The sequence below is a fragment of the Lissotriton helveticus genome, chromosome 6 (genome assembly GCF_964261635.1).
Source record: "Lissotriton helveticus chromosome 6, aLisHel1.1, whole genome shotgun sequence".
In the NCBI taxonomy this organism is placed as follows: Eukaryota; Metazoa; Chordata; class Amphibia; order Caudata; family Salamandridae; genus Lissotriton; species Lissotriton helveticus.
The window spans coordinates 1,148,921,311-1,148,943,488 of NC_136067.1; the positions used below are offsets into that span (position 1 = coordinate 1,148,921,311).

Consider the following 22,178-nt stretch of genomic DNA (forward strand, 5'->3'; position numbering starts at 1 on the left):
CTGGGCGCTGATGGGAACCCTGGGAGGTGCAATTCAACGATCCTTACAAGTCCCTGGGCCTCGTTGACGTAATGAGGTGAGCTACAGAAGCCCCGCACTGGCATGCTTGCGGGGAGATCAGCGGAATACACCGGAGGCTGGCTGGCAGCGTTACCGCAACCAATGTGCGCAAGTAGCAGACCTTCTCCCCCCCCACTCAGCCGGCCCAAGCAAGTGTCCTGAGGCCCTGAACACTGCCTGACACAAGAGTCGACTGACCACCGCAAGTGATTGGTGCATTGCCGGGGGACCCCCACTATCCCTGAACAACGGCCAGAGGTTGGGGTATAGACTTTACTGCAGGAGTAGCAGCGGGCGCCTTGACTGGCTCCGCCCGGTGATGGGGTAAGCATAGGAGCAACGCGGAAGGTCAGGCCCTGGGACCGTGCAGCCATTCAGTTACTGGGAGGCCAGCGTAAAGTAGTAGAGGCAAGGAGCGCCTAGAGGACCTGCTGGGACGAAAGTGCCCCTGCAGCTGGCAGGTTGCAGATAGTTGAGGCCAACTGTGTAGGTGGAGCTCCAACTGCAGCCTGTGGCCCCCTTGAAGACCCCTGCCCCTGGCTGGGTGCATTGCGGTGCAACAGAGGAGAGGCGAGGCCTATTGGATGTGCCGGGGGCTGCTCTCAGAGACCGTCGGATGGTAAGTGCACCGGAGACCACCAACTGGTGCTTAGAAGGGGTGATCTCCCTAGAGTATCAAGTACTGTCAATGCCAGGCCCCAGCAGGATAAGGACCTACAAGAGCAGCGAGAGCTGGTATATCGGAGGGCCTGAACTCTCCTAATTAACGTCGTGGAGGTGCCCCCAGAGAAGACCAGTGAGGGCTTCAGGTTGCGTGCCCGGCCAGTTGTAACACTCAGTGGCCACGGGCCTCCTAACCCCGCCCCAGATTGAACTTGCCACCCTGACTTCTGTGGGGACTGATTGAGCTCATTACTAGTAGTCCAGTGGAAAAAGCCTTTATTGCCCTACCACGAGAGCAGCAAGCTGATAATCTGTACAATACTAATAATGTCGAAACGCAACCGCCGGACGACACAGAGCTCCCCACACAAATGACTAACACTATCCCACGAACCAACATGGAGTCTCCACTGGACAAGTTGGATCTTATACTATAAGTAGTGAGGGACTCGAGAAAAGCTATCGAACAACAAATAGAAACCCTGACAACCGGGTTCACCCTCTTGAAGGCGGACCACACTAAACTTGCTGCCACGGTCAAAGACAACAAATTAGCTCTGGCAGAATTGCTACCGCAACACAAAGAACATAGGGGACAACTCCAACAACTCCAGCGGCATGTAACAGGGCTTCAGGACAGAGCGGACGATGCAGAAGGAAGGGCCAGACGCAACAACATCCGCGTCATTGTCCTGCCGGAAAGATGCAAGGGGTCCAACGCAACTGCATTTATGGAACAATGGTTCAGAGACCACGTAAGTAACTAAGTAAATGCTTTATTGTGCAGTTAATAAAAACCATTACAAATAGCTATTAGTAATAAAAGAAAATGATCAGTTAAAGGAAAACGGTTAAAAAGGTCGGACTAAGACCATTAAAAAATGGGACAATGGTCATCCGGCATTAAATACAGATACGTTTCTGTTTTAGATAAAACGTTATGTATATGTCCGAGTGCTTGCTTTCGGTGAGTGGATTATTCTATCCCCTCCGCTCCCCTTCTGGCATCTCCCAGAGTGTTCGTGCTTCTTGGGGAAAGTACTTTAATGTTCTTGATCAGTATGGGTCTCTTGCCCAGTCTGAGAGCTGGAGGCGGTTGATGTTGTATAGGTGATGCCAGTGTCCGCTTGTGCGCTCGTCGTTTTGAGCCTGGTTTCTGCCACTCCGAGATATTTTACCAGTCGGCAGGCCATTTGCACGTCGTCTCCTCTAAAGCAGCTCAAAACTGCTTAAGGGTCTCAGTAGGTTCTTCCGGTCTTGCTGCAGCTCTTTGCAGATGGTTATGAGGTGTGTGATATTTTCCTCGTGCATTCCGCACAAGCGGCATTTTGCTGGTTTTGATGGTCGCAGCCACGGGGCCATGTGGCCCGCTGCTGGTAGCACTCCAAGTCGCAGTTTTAAAAACGATTCTTTTGTTGTCTTGGAGAAACTGTTCACCAGGTACGCCTGAGGAGTAAGTTTGTTGTATGTTTGCACAGTCAGCCAGCCGTGTGCTCTTTTGGCTAGTGAAGCTTTATCTTGCAGGAGGGATTCTTTCTTGACGATTTTGTTTATAATTTTTTTGAAGCCTGACGGGCTCCCTTGGAGATCCCATAACTGCCTTGCCCCAAGGTGGTTGATGGCTTCCTCCAGGAAATGTCTTGCTGGGCAATCACTTTTACTTTGTAGATCCTTCCAGAGGAGTGCGTTAAGGGTATTTTCTTCTCCTCTGCTTATCTTGTGCCAGGTCTTAAGGTAAGTTCCCTTTCGTGCAAGTTCTTCTTTGGCCAACCCACATTCTAGGCGAATCTGCGCCGGTGAGATGTATTTCGGAAGACTGAACATGACCCGCATTGCCTTTGAGACTACTCTATTCAGGGTTCCTGTGTCCCTCCCTCTCATTGCTTCACTTCCATATGTGATAGATGGAATCAGCTTGGCTTGGATCACTTGTAGGAGCGGAGCAAGGTTTGGGCCAACGATTTTGTTTTTGAGGTTCCTAAGTGATGCTGCTATCATTAGACCTCTCCTCTTGATCTCCTCCAGTTGTGGTTTAAAACTACCCCTTTCGTCTATTATCACTCCCAGATAACAATATTTGTGGTTTCCAATTTGTTCGAGTCCAAGTACCATCTAAATGGTAGGTTTTGCTTGCGATAGTTAAGGGGCATAATTTTTGTTTTACTGTAGTTGGTACTGAGTTTATTAGCTTTGGAGTATTCCGCAGTGATGTTGAGGAGCCGCTGTAGCCCAATCTGGGTCCGACTGATCAGCACCAGGTCGTCGGCGTAGAATAGGCAGGAAAGCTGTTTGCCCCCTAATTTTGGAGCATGCGAGTTATTGGCGTTAAGTCTTGTAGAAAGGTCGGCCATAAAGAGATTGAATAGCGTTGGCGCTAACACACAGCCTTGTTTTACTCCTGTGTAGGTTTGAATTTTCTTAGTTAGGTACTCTCCCGGGCCTAGTTTGACCTGGACCCACGTGTCGCTGTGCAGGAGAATTAGCTGATTCAGTAGATCGTCTGGGATGTTCATTCTTTTCAGTTTTTTCCACAACAGGTTTCTGTCTACCCGGTCGAATGCAGCGCTATAGTCTATGAAACACAGGTACAAGGGATAGTTTCCCACTTGGGCTGAGTCGATCAGTAGTGACAGGGCTAGGATGTTGGTAGATGTTCCCATGTTTTTCCTGAAGCCGGTTTGGTTAAACGGGATTGTTGAGGTTTCTTCTACCCATAGGGTTAGTTCCTGAAGTAGGAGGCCAGCATAGTACTTTGCCTCGTTGTCTAGAAAGGCTATTAGCCGATAACTTTTAGGATCTTTTCTATCTCCTTTTTTGTAGATCGGGGATATTATTGCCCCCCTCCATGATTGTGGGATTGTAGATGTTTGCCAAATGTTTTCGAACGTTGGTTTGAGGTTAGTTGCCCAGTATTTTGGGTCCTGCTTAAATAATATTGGTGGTATTCCGTTTGGACCAGGGGCTCAGTCTCTTCTACCTTTTGTGATCCTTTTAATTATTTGTTCCGTCGTAATTATTACAGCTTCATTTGTTCTCAAGTATTCTTGGTGTAGGGACGGATGTTCGTCCATCTCTCCATTATCGGTGCCTGTTTCATTCCCCCGTTCTTTGGTCTCACTGAAGTGAGTGCTGAAGTGGATTATCCAGTCGTCTTCTGTAACCTGGGAATCAATTCCTCGGTTTTTCCCATTGGTCTGAGCATTGATCTTTTGCCAGAACTGAGCGCTGCGGTTTGTTTTGGCGTCATGTAGGAGTTTTCCCCAAAATGCCTCTTCCTCTTCCCTTTTTTGCTGCCATATTAATTTCTTGCGCTCTCCTTTTAGCTGTCTAAGCTCTTGGAGGAGGGTCGGATCTGTTTTTACTCTTCGTAGAGTCCGGTTAATCGTTGACTTCAGTGTTTTAGCCTACTGGTGTTTCGGAAGTAATTGCATCTTTTCTGTTTCGTGTTGCAATTGTTTCTTGTTCGTGTTACACGATCTTTTATCTGCGCGTTGTCTCTCATCTGTTTTACAAACGCTTCCCAGCTTGTTATCGGGTTATGCGTGATGCGTTGAGCTTCGTTAAGGGAGCGTATCGCTTGCTCTAGTAATTTTTCTGGGTTGGAGACTTTGCATTGAACCCGTCTTTCATTTGTTGTAAAGTCTGTACCTACGTTATTCGAGCTGGGAGGCTTTAGAACCGCTGATGTATTCATTACTGTTTCCTGAGGCAGGTGATCGCTGCAGTCAGTGAGACCGATTCTAAAGTCTACAACTCTATGGTATAGACTGCGCGATACAAAGGTAAAGTCAATGGTGGAGCTTGCCTGGGTACTGTGGAATGTTGCTGACTGCGGTTGATCCCCTGGAAATCTTCCGTTAAGTGCCCTAAGTCCTAGCTCCTCTAGTGTTGCCAGCAGGGTCCTTGTGATTTTTGTGCTTCTGCCCCCCGAGGTGCGGTCTTGGTGATTGGGATCCCAGGCGAATGGGTCCTCGTCGTATATGGTGCCCGTGACTGCTTCGGTCAACAAATTTAGATTGCAATCCCCTGAGATAATGATGTTATTCGTGAGCTCGGCCTTCACCAGTTTCACAAGTTCTTCCTTCACTTGTCGAACTCCCTTCTTTTTCTCCCTGGGGTGCAGGTAGAGGTTTATAAAGATTATATCCTCAATTGGATTTTGCACACGTGGTGACAGTCGTAGAGCTAGCATTGCGTTTGGGGCAGATAGGTTATAGTCAAGCTGTTCTACTTTTAGTATCGCTGTTAATGCGCTATAAGTGGCAAGGCCTCCTTTCTTGTGGCCGAAAAGCGAGCTCTGGGTAGGCGGTAGGAAGTTCAGTGTATACCCTGACAGGGTTGGAGGTGATTCAGTCCAAGTTTCTTCTAAGGCGATGATGTCGAATTTTCTCAGGTGATTGCCTAGGTCAGTGTCTGAAAACTTATCGCCGGTGCCATTGATGTTCCATGAACATATACTTAGGGTGTTAGGTTTGTTGACTGTTTTTGTTTTTGTCTGTCATTGGCTTGTCTCTTTCGCATTTAAGGACTTTGCGAGCCAGCTCCAGTTGGGTGAAGCCCTCTTGTCGTTAGTCAGTGATCTTATTCCTTCCAGACTCAAGTGCGATTGACTCTCTGGCGTTTTGCTTCGAGCTCCTCTTAAGACAGTTTTTTTGAGATTCGTCTCCTTAGACTTCTTTCGGAGACTTTCATGTAATAGGGGCTCCGGGTATCTTATGGGCGAGAGAGTTTGAAGTTCTATCCCCCAAGAGTCAAATCTTTCCTTTTCTTTTAGTATTCTCTCCGGGAATTCTCCTGTGGTCCATATGGTTTTTGTCGACTCTACCCCGGGGTGGCTCCGAGATTCAATAAATTAGACGGATTCCAGGTCTGCCGATGTAATAGTTTTAAGGCTCTCTACTGTTTTTAATAGCCGCAAGATGTTTCCCCTGTTTAAAAAGTCCATTGAACCTCTAGAGTGGTATTCAGGATGGAATATTACGGTCGTTGTTGAGCCGTCTGGCCCACTCTCTTTTGATTTAGTGTTTTCTTTGTCAGCAGCTTTGGTTTCCCCTTGAATGGGGGTCGCCTTTGGTACAGTTTTTTTGGGTTGGTCAGTTTTTACGGTGCTTTCTCGAAGGTTGAGGCCTGAGAGATTTAGCCTTGTTGTTATGATCAACTTGGGGCTTCCTGGGATTTGCGTTTCAGCCCAGTTTTCAGGGCTTTTTTTGGCGAGATGTACCGTACTTTGTTTTGTTCTTTCTTGTGTGTCACTGTCAGGTGAGTCTGAAATTTTTTGTGAGTTGTGCCCCTTGTCGTTCTCCGCGGGTCCTATATTTTTCCCCCTTTTGGGGTACTCAACATGTCTTTCTGGGTTTTGGGCCCGGGGCAGGTGGTTGTACCACTGAGTGGGGCAGGGCCGGATCCAGATTTGTCCCCTGGGCTGGTATTTTCGCAGTTGATCGTCGTGGGTTTTTTTTCTTCCATCTCCCTTGTTGCTCTTGCTTGTGAGGAGTTGGTTGCTGTTTGATCACTGTTGCAGGCCTTACCCCAGGCTAGGCACCCTGTCAATTTCCTTTGATTTCTTCCCTTTCTTTTCTGTTTTCTTCCCACTTTTCCTTGCGATGGTTGGTGGGAGATTACTCCCCCATTTGGGTCACTTTTGTCTAAGTCTGGTGTGGGTGCTGCGGAATTTTGCTCTCGGCCGGTTTGATGACTACTGTTGATCGGTGTCTTCATTTGAGTTATTTTGTCCATTGTCGGGTGTGAATTGGTAGGCGTCTTTGAGGGCTCTTGCTGTGTTGTTTGTGGATGGTCTTGCCCGGTAGTTGTATTTAATTGCTTAACCTCAGGTTGCTTGAGGGGATGGCTATTTTTAACTACTGTCCTGAAGTCAGATAAAAGGTTTCCCAGTGCTGTTGGTAGCGTTGCTAATTTGTCCACAATTGTGATGCAGGGGCAGTTAGATGCTATCAGCCGTGTCTCTGCTTGTGCCCTTTTTATCAGATCATTCAGGTCTGCTAGCTTGCCGTCAATGTTTGCCACGTATGTGGCCAGAGTGTTGAGGACAGAAAGTTGCAAATCCATCTTGTCGGATTGGTACTGGATGGTGTTTACTGAAGATTGCATTGTCTGCAGGAGGGATGCCCAGATGTCTGCGTTCTTCCTGGTTCTTTCTTTTTCCGGACTGTCGCTGGAGTCATTTCTTTGCTTTCCCTGCTCCAGTCCCACTGAATGTGATGCTACCAGATCTTCCCACTCTTCCGGCGTGAGGTACGAGGTGTTCTGGTCAAGCGGCGTGAGAATTATGGGTCCTGTACTAGGCGGTGTAGACATATCTGGATGAGTCCAAGGTTTTATGCCTGGGAGTTGTGGTGCTGGCTCTCCCCCCGCCTTTTTTGGGTTGATTTCTTCGAGTTGTTCCGGGTCCCCTTGCTCCTGAGTAGTTTTATCCTTTACTTGCCAGGCCTTGTCGGCAACGTGCGCAACGTTTGCTATGCTTGGGCCGTGCTTGTCGCCAGGGGCAGTGATCGCTTGTGCCCCCGTTTCCGTTTTCCATGTGTACTTGGGTGGTGATGATTCTATTTGACCCTCTTGTGCTTTTGTCGTTTGGGCTTTGTTTGTCCTAGCCCTTTTTGTTGCTTGGTCTGCCATTGTGTCTGGGCCACGATGATCCTCGCGGGTTCCCTTTGGTTCCTGGGAATTCAACTGAAGTGCTGGCGGGTCGCGGTTCTCTCCCTCCTTCCCCTTGTGGTTATCTCTTGATCTTGCTGGACTTTGGGGGGTTGTGTGGTTTATGTTATAGCCCTCCTTGGTTCCTGTTGCTTCGTGGTTTGCAATTCGATTCCCCCCCGGATTCTCCGGGTTCACCAGGTTCTCCATTGGGACCACCGTTGGATCCTCCTTGTCTTCGGTTTTTTGATTAATGTTCACTTCTTCCGTAATGGTGGCTTCTTGATTCCTCCTCTCTGGTTTTCTTCTGCTCTCTAGTGCTAGTTCTAGTTCCGATTGACTTTCCTGGGATCCCGGGGTTGGTTCTAGAGATCCCAGTGAGACCCCCTTTTTTGAGTTCTGGATATAACTCGCCTCTGGTACTGCGCTTTCTGGCCCCTGCTCCATGGGGGTTATCCTGTGTGTTTTGGTTGGGTTGAGTGGGCTTGGTAGATTGGTTTTGTTGGCCTTGTTGTTCAGATAGAGGAGCGTACTGGGATCTTTAATAAATGCGAATTTTGTGTAGACTTTGGGTTGTACAGACGGTTTGCTACTGATTTGGCTGTGTCGGTGCCCTTGCGCCTCCAGGCCTCCCGGACTGGCGAGTCCTGGGAGCAGAGGAGGGGGTTCTTCCTCTACTTTGTTCTCTTCCCTGTCCCCCCTGCTCTCCCAGCTTGCGTCACTCGTGTCCATCAGGTCCTTCTTTAGCTTCTTTTTTGTCTGCCTGGGCTTTCTCGTGAGTTTCTGGGGTGCAGTGTGGTCCGTGTTGTCCGTGTTGTCCCTTTGCCTCCCCGACCTCATCCTGTGTCCCCTTCGCTCTCTTTTTTGTTTCCTTGAATGGAAGGCGATTTGTATATCCTGTGGTAGCAGACAGGAAAGGGGGGCAGGGAGGGTACAGTAAGAGGGCTGTGGAGGGCTGTGGAGGGGGCTGGAAGCAAACCCTTAGAAGCAGCTGGTGGTGAGCGGAGCACACGAGGGGGACCTTCGGGCGAGATCGGACCTAGTCAGATCTGCCTGGGTCAAACCCCCGGGCTCTTACTTAGCAGCTGCCTCTATCGGCAGCCACGCTCACGTCCTTCGCCCCGCCCTCTGCAGCAGCCTTGCCTCACCTCCTTCGTGTTGGTGATCCGGTGACCCCTGATCCTGACGTCCGATCCTGACGCAGAAGCCGATGCGCCGAGGACGGCAGGTGGCGCTGCAGCTGCAGCTGCTCAGTCCGTAATGCAGAGACGCGCGGAGGAATGGTTCCTCCACACAGGAGCTGAAGCCGACTACTGGTGCCTGCTAGTGCCTGCAGGTGCCTGCTGGAAAAACGCCGCCTTCTCACTGTCTACCTCAGCTCGGCAAATGGCTGTGGCTGTGGCTGCAGCTCGGCTTTTCCGGACCCCCCCAGAGCGTCCCTTGACTCTGCAGCTCTGTGCTCCTCGATCCTCCTCCTTCCTCTTCCGGTCAGCTGTCGCTGTTGTATCGCTGTTGTAGAGGGGCAGAGACCACGTGGCCCCGGAGGGTCTTTCAAGTTTATTTTGTGTCGAAAGGGCACATAGGATCCCTGCCAGCAGGCCGACGGTGGGTGCCACACCCCGCCCTCTGATCGTCAAAATACTGAACTACAGAGACAGGGATATACTGCTACAGAAAGTCAGAGAATTGTCCCAAATCCAATACGAAAACCAGAGGGTGTTGCTATACCCAGATTGTACTGTCCTGGTGCTACGAAAGCGTTCTCAATACCAGGACATTAAGACTAAACTCAGAGCACTGGACATCAAATATGCATTGTTGTTACCGGCTAGATTAAAAGTGATTCATGAGCAGTCAACACAGTTCTTTAATACCCCGGAGGACATGGAGGAATGGCTGGAGGTCACGTTCCCACCGTCGGGGTCCGGGCCCTCTACGCAGAGTACATCTGGCGCACCTAGACCCAAGAGGAGCCGGCGGCTGTGGCGCCGCACATTGAACACGATGCCCAAAAACAGGAATCCCCCGCCGGACCTGGCACAGAAAGGTCATGTGCAGGCACTGTTGACTGCCAACATGTTTCGGGAAGGTGCACACCAAATATCCTTGGAATCTTCTGAGAAACATACCGCCCATTCAGACTCTGACCATAACATGACTTTATTCAGTGGCATCACTCCGCAAACTGCAGAAGGTTTTAAAGGGTAGGACGGAAAGGATCACCATTAGGGCTGCACCCCATCAGTAATATTTATGTAACCAGAGAGCATCCTCTTTTCAGAAGCACTGATCTAAAAGCATAACGAATACAAAACGGTCCGGGCCACGTTGAGCTCGTATAGTCTAAGTTGAGTTAAAGGGTTGGGGGGAGTTATATAGCTCATATCTCGTCTTCACCTACGCAGGCTAATGGGTACCGATGTATCATTATTAATTGGTTCACCAGTGGGAATAACTGTATAAACAGACTAACGGCAACAATACATGCGACTGTAACAGTTATTAGAAATGTTTTTTGACATGTTGTCTGAGAACCTCAATGATGCACTTATAATTGAAGGTATGATGTAGACTGTAAAATACCACAAGTACAGTGTTTTTTTCTGTTTGATGCTATATTGAAAAAAAATCAATAACATTTGTTAAAAAAAAAGGACAGATACTTGCTCAGTTGCTAAGAAAGGAAAAGGTTCAGGACAAGATTTATATCCCATAAGGCTGCATAGTGTGGCTCCGTGGGAAGGAAAAGGCAAATCCGACGCAGCTGCCTACAAACCAATGGGTATTCCCCTACCAGGGCCTCCTCTATTGGAGCATGCCCGCTGAAATAGCTGACTTGATTGCATTAATCAAGCTGTAAGCCAAACCATCTGAAACTAAGTCGAACAGGAAGTTCAAAATCTGCACTAGGTCTGCGCCCACGGGATCCAGGTTCCATCCCAAACGCCAACAAACCCATCTCGTCCAGGTGAAGCTGTAACACTTGGTGGTGCTGTCCGCCCACGCTTTGGACAAGAGCTGTTCAGCCGGTCACAAAAGGCCTGGGAGCGACCAGAGCTGCCTGAAATCCACCATGCCATAAACGGCAGGGAACCCACTGATATGAGGTGATGCAGGAGCTGGTCCCGACTCAACAGAAGATGCGGAAACAGGAGGAGTCGGATTGGAGAATCCCAAGAAAGTTCCAGAAGAACCAGAAACAAAAACTTGCGATCGTCACAGCAAAGTCACCATGACCACCTCTGCCATTTAACGGCGGACCTGCGCTAACGACCTTGTGACATCAAGAATGGCTGGAACGCATATCCCTGCTCCAATCTTGGAGAAAATCGTCAGTGGCCAACGCCAGCTGGCCCGGCCTCTAGCTGAAGAACTGGGGAAGCTGGTGGTTGAGACGGGATGCGAAGAGGTCGATCTAAAATGTGCCCCACTGGCCGAGAGCCACAGGAAGACCTGAGGGTCCAGCCTCCACAGGCTGAAATCGTGAAGGTGTCTCGAGTGCCAATCTGTCACCTGATTGGTCTGGCCCGGAAGGTATTCCGCTGTGACCGAAATGGGATGCTCCTGGGAGAAGTTCCAGAAGTCCTTTGCCAGATCCGCCAACGCCCGGGACCTGGAACCCCCCAAGTGATTGATGTAATGGACAGCAGAAACATTGTCCATCTTGAGGAGCACACAGGATTGGATCCTGTCTTTGGTCCAGCAATGGACTGCGAACGACCCTGCTAGAAGCTCCAGACAATATATGTGTAGGTTTTGTTAATCGAATGACCAACTTCCTCCTGTGGAGAATTCCCCACATTGGGCACCCCAGCTGAACCTGCTAGCATCCGATTTGATAACCAAGTTTTCAAACCAAGCCAAATGTCACTAGCCTGTTCCACGCCACCATATTGTTTACCCACCAAGCGATTTCCTCTTTCGCTTGTCCAGTAAGAGCCACCGATTGGGCGTATGTCAAACCCTGCCTCAGATAGTGAGCCTTGAGATGCTGCAGGGCCCGATAATGGAGGGGGCCTAGAAAGATTGCCTGTATGGTGGAGGAGAGGAGGCCCACCAGGCGGGCGATTTGCCTGAGCAATGTGTGAGGTTTGACTATTGTCTGACACAATGTGTGTGAAATCTTGCCATCTTCTGGGACGGGAGGCTCAACAACGCTTCTGCCGACTCCACGACAAAACCCAGGAAGGTCAGCCTCTGGGTTGGGGAGACCACTGATTTTCTCTCATTGATTACGAACCCCAGGCCCTGCAGGAGATCCACTGCGGTTTAGAGATGTTTCATCAACCTCTTGGGACACTGCGCCATGGGCAAGATGTTGTCCAGGTACACAATCATGCGTATGCTCTGTGTCCTGAGAAACACCACCGCCGGGCGGAGCTCCTTGGTGAAACACCGCTCAGACAACAGGCCGAACGGAAGCATGGTGAATTCGAAAATCTGCTCCCTCCGGTGGAACTGCAGAAATCGGCGGTGGGAGGGAAAATCAGGACCACCAGGTAGGCATCCTTCAAATCGAGGCGCACCATCCAGTCCAATGGGAGCAGAACGTCCCTTAGGAGATGAATTTCCTCCATAATGAAGTGGTGGTACACCAGCCACTCCTTCAACTCACGGAGATTGATAATCGGGCGCCGGCCGCCATTGGATTTGTCGACCAGAAAGATGTTGCTTAGGAAACCATTGCGATGCAGTGCCGATCGACAGATGGCCCCCTTGCAAAGTGGGGCGTAGAGACTTCCTCGTCGATGAGCTCCGCGTCGCGGGCCGAAAAACAGATTGGGCAAGAGTGCGAAACCTGCAGGGGGCAGTCGTAGAACTCTGTGTGGAACCCCTGTATCATCTCTGTGACAAACTTGGCTACCTTGTCGCCAGGGGCCCACACAGCAGACTGAGGATGGATAATGTCATTTGGATCTAGCATGTCTGACTCGCCCCCTTGCTGTGAGGGAGGTGCAGTGATCGGGCGCCAAGGCTATGAGGACCCGGCTTCGTCCTCCAAGTCGCCTGGGAAATCATCATCCTGGGGCTGTGGGGTATCAGGGCACTGGGGCTCAGGGACAGCAGGGGACACTGGTGAGATAGGGTCCTTTGGGCCGATTTGGCGAGAAAATCTCTCTTGAGACACACAAACCCATCCTTATCCACCCCCTTCTTGCACTTCTTTTTCGGGGGTGGGGGGAGGGGGTCCCTTGCTGTGCCTGCTGGAGGAGGGGGGCTAGGGGTCACGCCGTGGGCTTTAGCGAGCTTAGCGAACTTCTGCGCAATCCTGTCGTAGAGGAGCTGCTCCATAGGGTCTACCACTTCATTGACTGCCCTGTTGATTGAGGTGTTCACCACCTCATAGAAGTCCTCATCCCATTGCAAGTAAGCAAGGGAGTACTCTTCCTCGTAGGAGTCCTTGGTGGGCTCCATGGGGACAGAGCAAGGGCAAATGAAACCATGAGGCAGGAATAGACGATCAAACAACATACGAGACAAACACAATATTGCTAGGCACAGGTGACTGTGCAAGGTATTGGGAGCTGGGGAGACCCAGACTATGTGGATGGGCCTGAAGCACACAATGGGGATGCACCAGTCCCAAAGCACAGATCCGCCCGTTGAATTTATTCGGGCTCCACTGCCCGGCATTGACGAAAATTTGTGGATGTCAAGTAGTGGTGAGCTTTCCCAAAATGGGCGTCAACGCGAGCAATGCCCGTAGTACAGACTCCTGTTGGAGTGTCCGGAAAAACTCAAACTGGGAAAGTACAGACCCGGGGGGGGGAAGGTGGGGGGGAATCACCGTGACACTGTGTGTTTGCTTCGAATTATTCATTGAGTTGAATGATTTTGGAGTAGATGTATCAACATACCCCTTTGCGATTTCTAAAGGAATCGCTATTTAGAAATCGCTAAATGGGATGTATGTAAGAAATCGCTATTTTTTAGCAATTTCTTAATCTTCCGTATTTGCGAATTCGCAATTCACGAATTCGCAATTAAGGAATAATTTCCCATTCATTCCTATGGGCCAGGAGGCCCATAGGAATGATTGTGAAATTAATCTCAATTTGCGATTCGCAATTTGCTAATCGCAAATTGAGAATAATTTCAAGGGTGCAGGGGTGTCTCAAGGACACCCTGCTGCACCCCTGAAATGTACATGTGTGTGCATATGGCGCACATACACGCCCTATGGGCATGTGTGTGCGTCACATGCCACCTTAAAAAATGCCAAATTGTGCATTTTTTAAAGAATTCACAAATTACCATCAACTACAAGTTGGTGGTAATTTGCGATTTCTTAACCAAAATTCGCAATTCAAAAATGCTACATACATAGCATTTAAGGAATCGCAAAATTGCGATTCCTTAAATGCTATGGCAAAATTAGGAATCGCAAATTTTTGAGATTCCTTAATTTGCGAATTTTTGATGCATGCCAAAACATGCAAATAGACCGTTTGCGATTCGCGATTCGCGAAGGCCAAAATTCTGCTAATTTCGGCCTTTGCGATTCGCAAAAGGCTTGATACATCTAGGCCTTAGTCTCAGATCTTTTAGAATGTTGAATTTGTGATGGCTGTGCTGTGGTTTTATGGTTGGAGTAATTATCAGTGTTATGTATCCATGCAAAGATTTTTTAAACTGTGAATACACTTAATTAAATTTCAGTACGAAAACTCAAAAGTACAGCTGGACTTTTTACATTCGCATTTTATCCACAATGTGATGTTATCTGCCATTTTCTGAGCAGCTCTGAATATGCCATATGAATTTCTTATTCATATCTCAAACACCTTTGTAAATGATCACAACTTGTTTCCACTTTTTTTTGCAGAATTGCCACTGGACTACAAGTTCACCAGATTTTCCGAAAAAAACTCTAACAATGATGGCTACTATCCACAAGCTCCTCGAGAACTGGCATATATCGATGAGCCTGATGGTGATGAATAAACTCACATTATCTTTGTGTATTGAAATAGAAACATTTTGTTTAGTATAAGAAAAGCATTGCGGAGTTGCCATTATTGTCTATGAAATGTTTTAAAATGGACTGCTAGCAAATATTAAAACAAAGTTGATGTTAATTTGTCTAAAAATATGTTGTAGCCTCTTTTTGCTGTCAAAGAGGACTGTGCAGTTGGTTGTCCTATATTCCTTTTAGTTCTCATGACCTGGTAATTGGTTTTGGTTTCCTATGCTTCTGCATGCTCAATTATCTATGCAGGGCCTATCTACTTCTTGCCCTTCAATTTGTGATTTTCTTAGTCACAGAGATCTATTTTTGGGTCCTTGCAACCAAGATTGGTTAGCTTGCAACTGTAGGGATATCCCTTTTACTTCCAATTGCCCCTCCCGGTATTGAAGCTACTTCTTTTATGCCAATTTTTAAACTGAGCCCATTCCCTTGTGCAATTGTGCTCTCCATTCAAACACAAAAACAACAACTGATGGACAGAATGCAGAACAATGTCATACATTCACCCCAGTGCAGAGATCTGGGCCTAAATCCATCGTTTTTTTGCACTCCACACCACCCCAGGTCAGACATGGCCATATGCAAATCAGCCTTGACCCTGTGCCTCATGGGAACAGTCCAGCCCGAACTGCCAAGCCATGTCTTTCCTGGACTGGAATCAAGCAACCTAGGACCGGTTTCTGGCTATCAGCCGTCATCAGCCTGGATAGCTTGACTCCAGTGGTGTGGAGAGCATGGGACTCACTCCATTCAAACACGCCAGGTTATCCCGATCAACTCCACAAGGTTCCTGTGACAAGCTTCCTTGTTCCACATTCTGCAAACTCCCTCTTTTACCTCTGTGACTGCTGCAGTCAAGTCGAGTTTTCTGTTTTCATGCATCTCTCATCAGCATTTTGTGGAGGTGCTATAATGAACATTTGTCTTAAATTGGCTTCTTATCCACATCTCCTTAAAGTGAGTCGCTCTTCAGCTTATCTGAATGCTCGTATTGGATTCAGGCCCTAGGGGTTCTACACACAACTGTGTGCTCTTGTTATCCATATGGTGTGAGTTGCTACTCATTTCCCGATGGACTTTAAAGGGTCTTTTACCATGCTATTGGGAGAGCATTTTCTGTTGCAAGCTATAGCCCATTCCCCACTGCATAGTGGTATGCCTTTTGTTATGCTGAGTAATACCAACAGAAGAGTTGTTCCTGTCTTATCATGCTTGGCTATTCTGATAGAGGCTTCTAACCACAGATACCTCACATTACAGTGTTCCCCAGGCATCAGACTGGATCTCGAAAACTTTGAACAGTACCCCTACATGTCAGAAGGGGGCACCTACGGCTCCACATCGGTGGGGTCCTAGCCAGATGTGACATGCATGGGCCTATGTGCGCATCACCCATGTGCGCTACCATCAGATCCTTTCTTTCTGCACCAACAGACGCGGATCCAAGCCTACCCCTGGTTTCCTGGAGACAAATTTTTCTAAAAATGTTTTCCCCAGTGTGCAAGGGACATATAACCTAACATATTGACAGGGTTTAAGACTTGTGGGGAATGGTACAGACTGTAACTGATCTCCACTGGGTCAGCCTGTGCTGACTGGGGTTATCCTACGACTCCCCAGCCTGCAGAGACTGTGCCCGGATGCACCCGAAGGCCATCTGGGATCGAAAGACAAAGCTGTCCTCTGCCAGACACCCAAAGATACCACATCGGTTGAAGTCACAGGAAAAATCCCAGTCCCGCTCCCGAAGCTGCTTCCACTTCAAGTCGTTGTCAAGTCAAGATCTTCAGTTAAGTCAAAGAAAAAGCAGTCCAAGCGGAACTCAGCCCCATCACGCCCCTCTAAGTCCCCAGTTCGGGTGTGGGGATGTCTTTGCCCCTTTGGGACCCACTCCCACAGCCATTCTCCAAACCTGACCCAGGCCCCTGCCAGCCCAAGTTTCCCGGTACTGAGGAGACTTCTTTACAGATGCATGAGGCGAACATGCACTTATTTGCTCCTCCAACTCCCTCTGGAATGTATTGGGGCCACATGTAGCTGTGAGGCATCCCAATTGTACTTCCACCAGCGGTAACTTCCTCATCACCAAATGGGCCCTCTGGATCCATGCCTGGATTCATACCAACTCCAGTACCAAAACCATTCCTGGTGCCATGTCTTAAGCCAGAGTGCAATCCAGCAACGCCAGTGTTGGCTCCACTGACACCAGACGATAGCGGCCAACCATCAGTGCGGTCTAACTCTGTGCCAACCTCATCTGAGGCCACAGTCAATGACTCTTCTTCCTCCCAACACAAGCCACCCATCCGATACAGACACTGTTCCCTTACCCAAAGTCAGAGAGCTGTTTATTCATGACGTATTCGGCACTCTGGTCACTCTCATGAATCATGTTGTAGGTTAATCAGCTTCGGAGTCCTACCTGTAGTGACAGACATCTCTCAGGAGGAAGGATGAAGAGGGGAGATGTCCATATCAAAGAAGCTGAATCCCAACATAAAACTTTAAAGGTCCAGAACCTAAATCACAATTTGCTTTTGGAAAAGAACTATAAGTAGGGGAGTCTGAGACCCCATACTTTGTCATCTTCCAAGTAGCCAGCTGGGCTGCATGAGGAGGGGAAGCTTTGCAAGACTTTTGACCAGGACTAGGGCCCCAGCATGCTGGGTGAGGGTCCGTCACCCAGGGACATCAAGATCACTTGCCCTGGAGTCTGGAGCACCAGTGCCTGCCTGCTCACCAAGACCGGTGTGCCTGTGAGGGAGAGGGGGCATGTTGGAAGGAGCAAGATCCAGAGGGGAGCCCAGATGTGTGGGGCTCCTGAGTAAGGTGTAAGGAGCTGTATGGCACTGATTGGGCTGTTGCCCATGAGCCATGTTGTGGAGTTTGGTAACCCTGTATGCCGGGATGGGCTGCCTTGCACCGAGGAGGTGTGCTGTTCCAATGGGTCATTGCCCTTGTGCCACGCTCTAAAGTTTAGTAACCCTGTATGCCAGGAGGTGCTACCATACACCGAGTACAGTGCTGCATCGATCAGGCCATTGTCTATGTGCAGCATTGTGGAATGGAAATTGGCGACCCCGTATGCCTGCAGAAGCCACCATGTGCCAAGAAAGTGTGTTGCATCAATCGGGCCATCGCCCATGTGCAGAAAGTTGCTGCAATGGCTGGAGGGGGCGTGGAGGAGGCAACCTGAGGCCAGCGTGACCGGAGAGTAAAATCATTGGAGTGGCCCCCTATGCCAGGAGGAGCCACTCAAAGTGCAGAGGCCGGAGGTCTGGGTCGTTGCCCGTGACCAAAATTGCTGCTACAACCAAGACAAGGGTGGCTTTGTATCCGAGGAGGCCGAAGTACAGAGGAGATGCAGTTGAAGCCCCCAGAGCGAGGAAGAACAAGACTGACTGCATGTGTCTGTAGCCAGAACAACCTGGATCATCAGGACTCTGGTAAGAGTGGCTCAGGAGACAGTGACAGGATCTGTGCGTGTGTACGCATGCAGCCAGACAATACCGATCCAAGCCAGGACTGCATTGCAACACTGCTAGTGTTCATACTGCCGGAGTGGGTAAGTTGAGTACTGGGTCTACCAGGCCCCAGGAAATTCGCCGCCTTTGGTTTTTCCAACCCCCTTTGGTTTTTCCAATCCTACGTGACTCTAAGTGACTACACCTTATTGACTGAGTACAAGAGGGGGAAACCCTGTGAATAGGGCCTAGTAGTTTACATTCCCTAAATGTTTCTGCTTGTGAATGGCAAATAACAACACTCCTGTTACATAGGAACTTAGTAGCCGGTGCTTGGCTTAGAACTACTAGGGTGCCTACCTCAAGAGGGACTGTATTATTGCTTATCGAGTGTTGATTACCTTTGTATGTGTAGAATTAGAATTGCAATACTTCATTGATTTATTGTGTGCGCTGTATGCACGTTGAGTTATGACCTGTGTTCACTTATCTGTATCTACACTTCCCTCCGAGGGACCCTTGACTGCTCGCACAACGCACCTAATTGCAAGTCAGGTGCTGAAGGGGTGCTTGGCCATAATAGGGTGGGCCCTGGGACTTCAGGAGTAAAAGACCTAATAACCCCTGCTTGCCCTGTGGCCCTCTGAACGGGGTTCTGACAGTTACCTTTCACCCCTTTGGATAGGGAGTCAAAATGGATCAACACTTTTGGGTGTAGAGTTTTCTCGTCCACCAGCTATGCTCTACATTCCGTGAATGCCATGTTTCCTTGGCCGCTATACCCATGCATTATGACACTTGGTAGTGCAGGTTCTACCATTCATGCCCTATGAATCTTGAGCGACCCTCTCTCACACCATCACAAGGCATCCCCTACATAGACCTTTATATTTTTTGGAGACTCCAGAATACTCAACGGTCCCTTATATCCTCCCACCCGCCCCCACCTGACAATTTTCCGCCCCTGACAATGGTGGTCACGGCCACAGATGGAGGGCACATGACATCTAGACTCTATCACTCCTGTGTGGCCCTGATGCCGGACACAACCGCACAGGTGCGGAAGATATGGGAGGAGGAACTGGGGATACCTTTTAAAGATCAGATATGGAACTACTGCTGTGTGTAAATAAAGCACATCTCTATCAATCAAAGACACAAGCTACTACACTTCAAATACATACACCGATACCTCTCCCCAGTAGACATCGCTAAATTTGACAACACCAGCTCGGACAGTTGTCTGAAATGCCACACCCCTGGAGCGGATTTTGTGCATTTAACCTGTTCATGCCCAGTGGTGGCTGCCTACTGGGTGGCTGTATACACGCACATATCTTCCATGTCCGAACAGGTAATGACTCCGACCCTGCTGGGCTATAAACAAAATGTACCACACACATCCTGCCGCCTCATTTCTTTGGCGTTGTTTTGGGTAAAAGGGAGATAGCTTTGTATTGGGGAAGTGCTAGACCATCCCCCCTTCAGAATGGCTGGAGAACATGAGGAGATGTGAGAGTAGAGAGGAAAACTATGCTAACCTGCAACCCTACACGTCCCGCCCCAAATATATTTGGCTGCCCTTCCGCATGTACCTCCACACCTTAGCACAAGACACTACTGACTGATCCTCCCCTTCTAACCCACCCACTAATAAGTGACCTCTCTCCATCTAGACATCTATATGGGTAGTTCCTACACCTATGGACCCTGCTGTCCTGCTATTGTATGTGATGGCTCAATTACCATGTGTCGATATTAACTTTTGAGATTGGATGATGTGATCAGCTGATACTATGCAATTGTCAAATACCTTTTTTGTTTGCATTTAAAATTCAATAAAGACAATGTTAAAAAAAAGATGTAGGTTGTGGTTTTTATTCTGCTACTTTCTTGTGCCAAAAAGGTATGGAGGCCTCTGTCCTGTTTAAACCTTTGCCTTCTCAATGCCTTCCTGCGGAAGACAAAATTCAACATGGTCAGTCACCTGGCCTAGATCTTACCTACCCTCGACTCTGGAGACTAGTTGGTAACATTGAATCTGCAGGGCACTTATTTTCACATCCCTGTGCTGCAGGCCCACAGTCCGCATCTGCAGTTCACAGTGGATCAGGTTTGCTGTATTCTTGTTTGGCTCCACCAGTGCCCCTTGGGTGTTAACAAAAGTGATGGTGCTGCTCGCAGCTCATCTTTGGAAATCAGGGGTCCGAGTCTTCCCCTACCTCTGGAGATGGTGTTTTTTCAAGCCTATTCCCTGGAACCGAAAGTCCAGGGATTCGGGCAATGATGATGAAGATTCATCTTGGCCCTGAAACTCATTCAGGATGCTGGGACTGATGAGCTCCTACATTCTATTGGTAAAGCAAACCAGGTGGCATATGCTGGCTCTGCAGTAGAATCTTAAGTCCCAGTGGCAACAACATCAGGGAGACCTTGCTGATCAAGTACAGATTTTGTAGAAGACTACAAAAGATCTACAGTGATGACTGCTGGACAGCGATTGGGTCGGCCGTCAAACCTCTTTCCCTGCCAACCCAGACATGACAGTTGTGACAGATGCATCACTTCTTGGCAGGATCGTCAATGTGGGAGGGGTAGAGGTCAGAAGCCTCTGGTCTCCAGCGGATGCTTGGCTTCACATCACCTGTTGGAGTTGAGAGCCATCCACTTGGTGTTGAAAACGTTCCGGCCATTCAAGGAAAGCTAGTTCAGTTGTTCACAGATAACATGACCACTATGTGGCACTGTAATAGCCAGGGTGGACTGGGGTCATGGACCCTGTGCCAGGAGGCCCTGCACCTCAGGACATGAGTGGAATGCCAGCAGATTTTTCTGGTGTTACAGCACCTGACAGGATCTGTGAACGCCAGGGCAGTAAGAATATAGCCATCAATGTCCAGAGAATCATGAATGGTGATTTCACCCTGAAGTGGAGAAAGGCATCTTCCATGTATGGGGAGAACCTTGGCTCGATCTGTTCACTACTGAAATGTCAGCATTTGTGTATGTTAGACCTTTCAAAGTGCCTCTCGCTCGGAGACCTATTCCAATTAGAGTGGAACTCTGGACTCTTGTACAACTTCTCATTAATACCTCTCCTACCCCTAGTTCTGAAGAAAATCAGGAACAGTCGGGCCCTAATCATCCTAGTGGGTCCAGAATTGTCACAAATAGTCTGGTATACCAGACTCCTGGGTGTGCGCATCTGTCCTTGGATCAAGCTACCCCTTCAGGAGATTCTCCTGTCACAGCAGCACGTCTTTCACTTTCATGCTTCGAGATTGAACCACAGAGGCTAAACACTTTTGATTTTCCTATCAAGGTCGTGGACGTCATCCTGGCAACCAGTCATAACTCTACCAAATCTGTGCACGTTTGCCACTGGGACTGGTTTGTGGCCTGGTGCATGACCAAACAGTTTGGTCCACTTCATGCCAAGCTGGCCAAGATTCTGCTGTTCGAGATGTCCTAGTCCAACAAGGCTTTGCTTTGGGTCCTGTTAAATGGCACCTGTCTGCAATTTTGGCCTTTTTACGTTAGCCAGACCAGCTTTCTTTGTTTCAACCACCAGTTGTGATTGTTTCCTTAAAGGGTTACAACACTTTTTTCCCCCTTCACCTTTCAGTATGCCCTAGTATGACTTAAATGTAGGTTTGATCTTTCTCATGTGTTCCCCATTTGAACCCATGCATCAATGTCCTCTCAGGTTGCTCACTCTTAAGACAGTCATCATGGTTGCAATATGATCTGCACTGAGGGTGAGTGATCTTCAGGCCCTCTCACTTAACCCCCCATATACCAATTTCTACCCAAATAAGCTAGTACTCGGATTTGTCCCTCCTTCTTGCCAAAGACAGTGACACCCTTTTACATTGGCCAAACCATCACTCTTCAGACGTTCTTTGCTGCACCTCATTCCTCTGAGGTGGAGGAAAGACTACATTGACTGGACCCAAAGAGGCTACATCGATCATACCAGAGAACACCGGGTGGATGACCAGCTCTTTGTTGGGTTCACAGGAGCAAAGAAAGGAAAGTGGGGCACAAAAACCTTCTCTACCTGTATCATCCTCTGCATCAAGATCTGCCATGCATTAGAGAAGAAGTAGCTCATTCGACCACAGCCAACGCTGCGACTACTGTGTTGGCACACGGACTGCCTGTCCTGGATATTTGTAAGTTGGCTACGTTGGCCTCACCTCATATGCTCATAAAGCACTACTGTTTGGGCTGGCAGGTCTGTCAAGATGGGCCCTTTGCCCATTCGGTTCTGCAGGACTTTTTTAATTTGGGACAGTTCATAGACCTACCTCTTGGGTGGTACTTCTCTGAAATCTATTCTCAGGTGAGGAGTCTGCGGTTAGAAGTCT

The 22,178-nt window shown here is 48.8% G+C and overlaps 1 protein-coding gene across 1 annotated transcript in view; it reads left to right on the top strand.

Moving 5' to 3' along the window:
- Positions 1–22,178, top strand: part of NT5DC1 (5'-nucleotidase domain containing 1) — a 1,533,630-nt gene that overhangs the window by 1,388,931 nt on the left and 122,521 nt on the right. Inside the window, exon 12 of the mRNA XM_078648807.1 lies at positions 14,201–14,308. Coding sequence (XP_078504933.1) covers positions 14,201–14,308 — 108 coding nt within the window. The remainder of the gene's footprint in view (positions 1–14,200; positions 14,309–22,178) is intronic.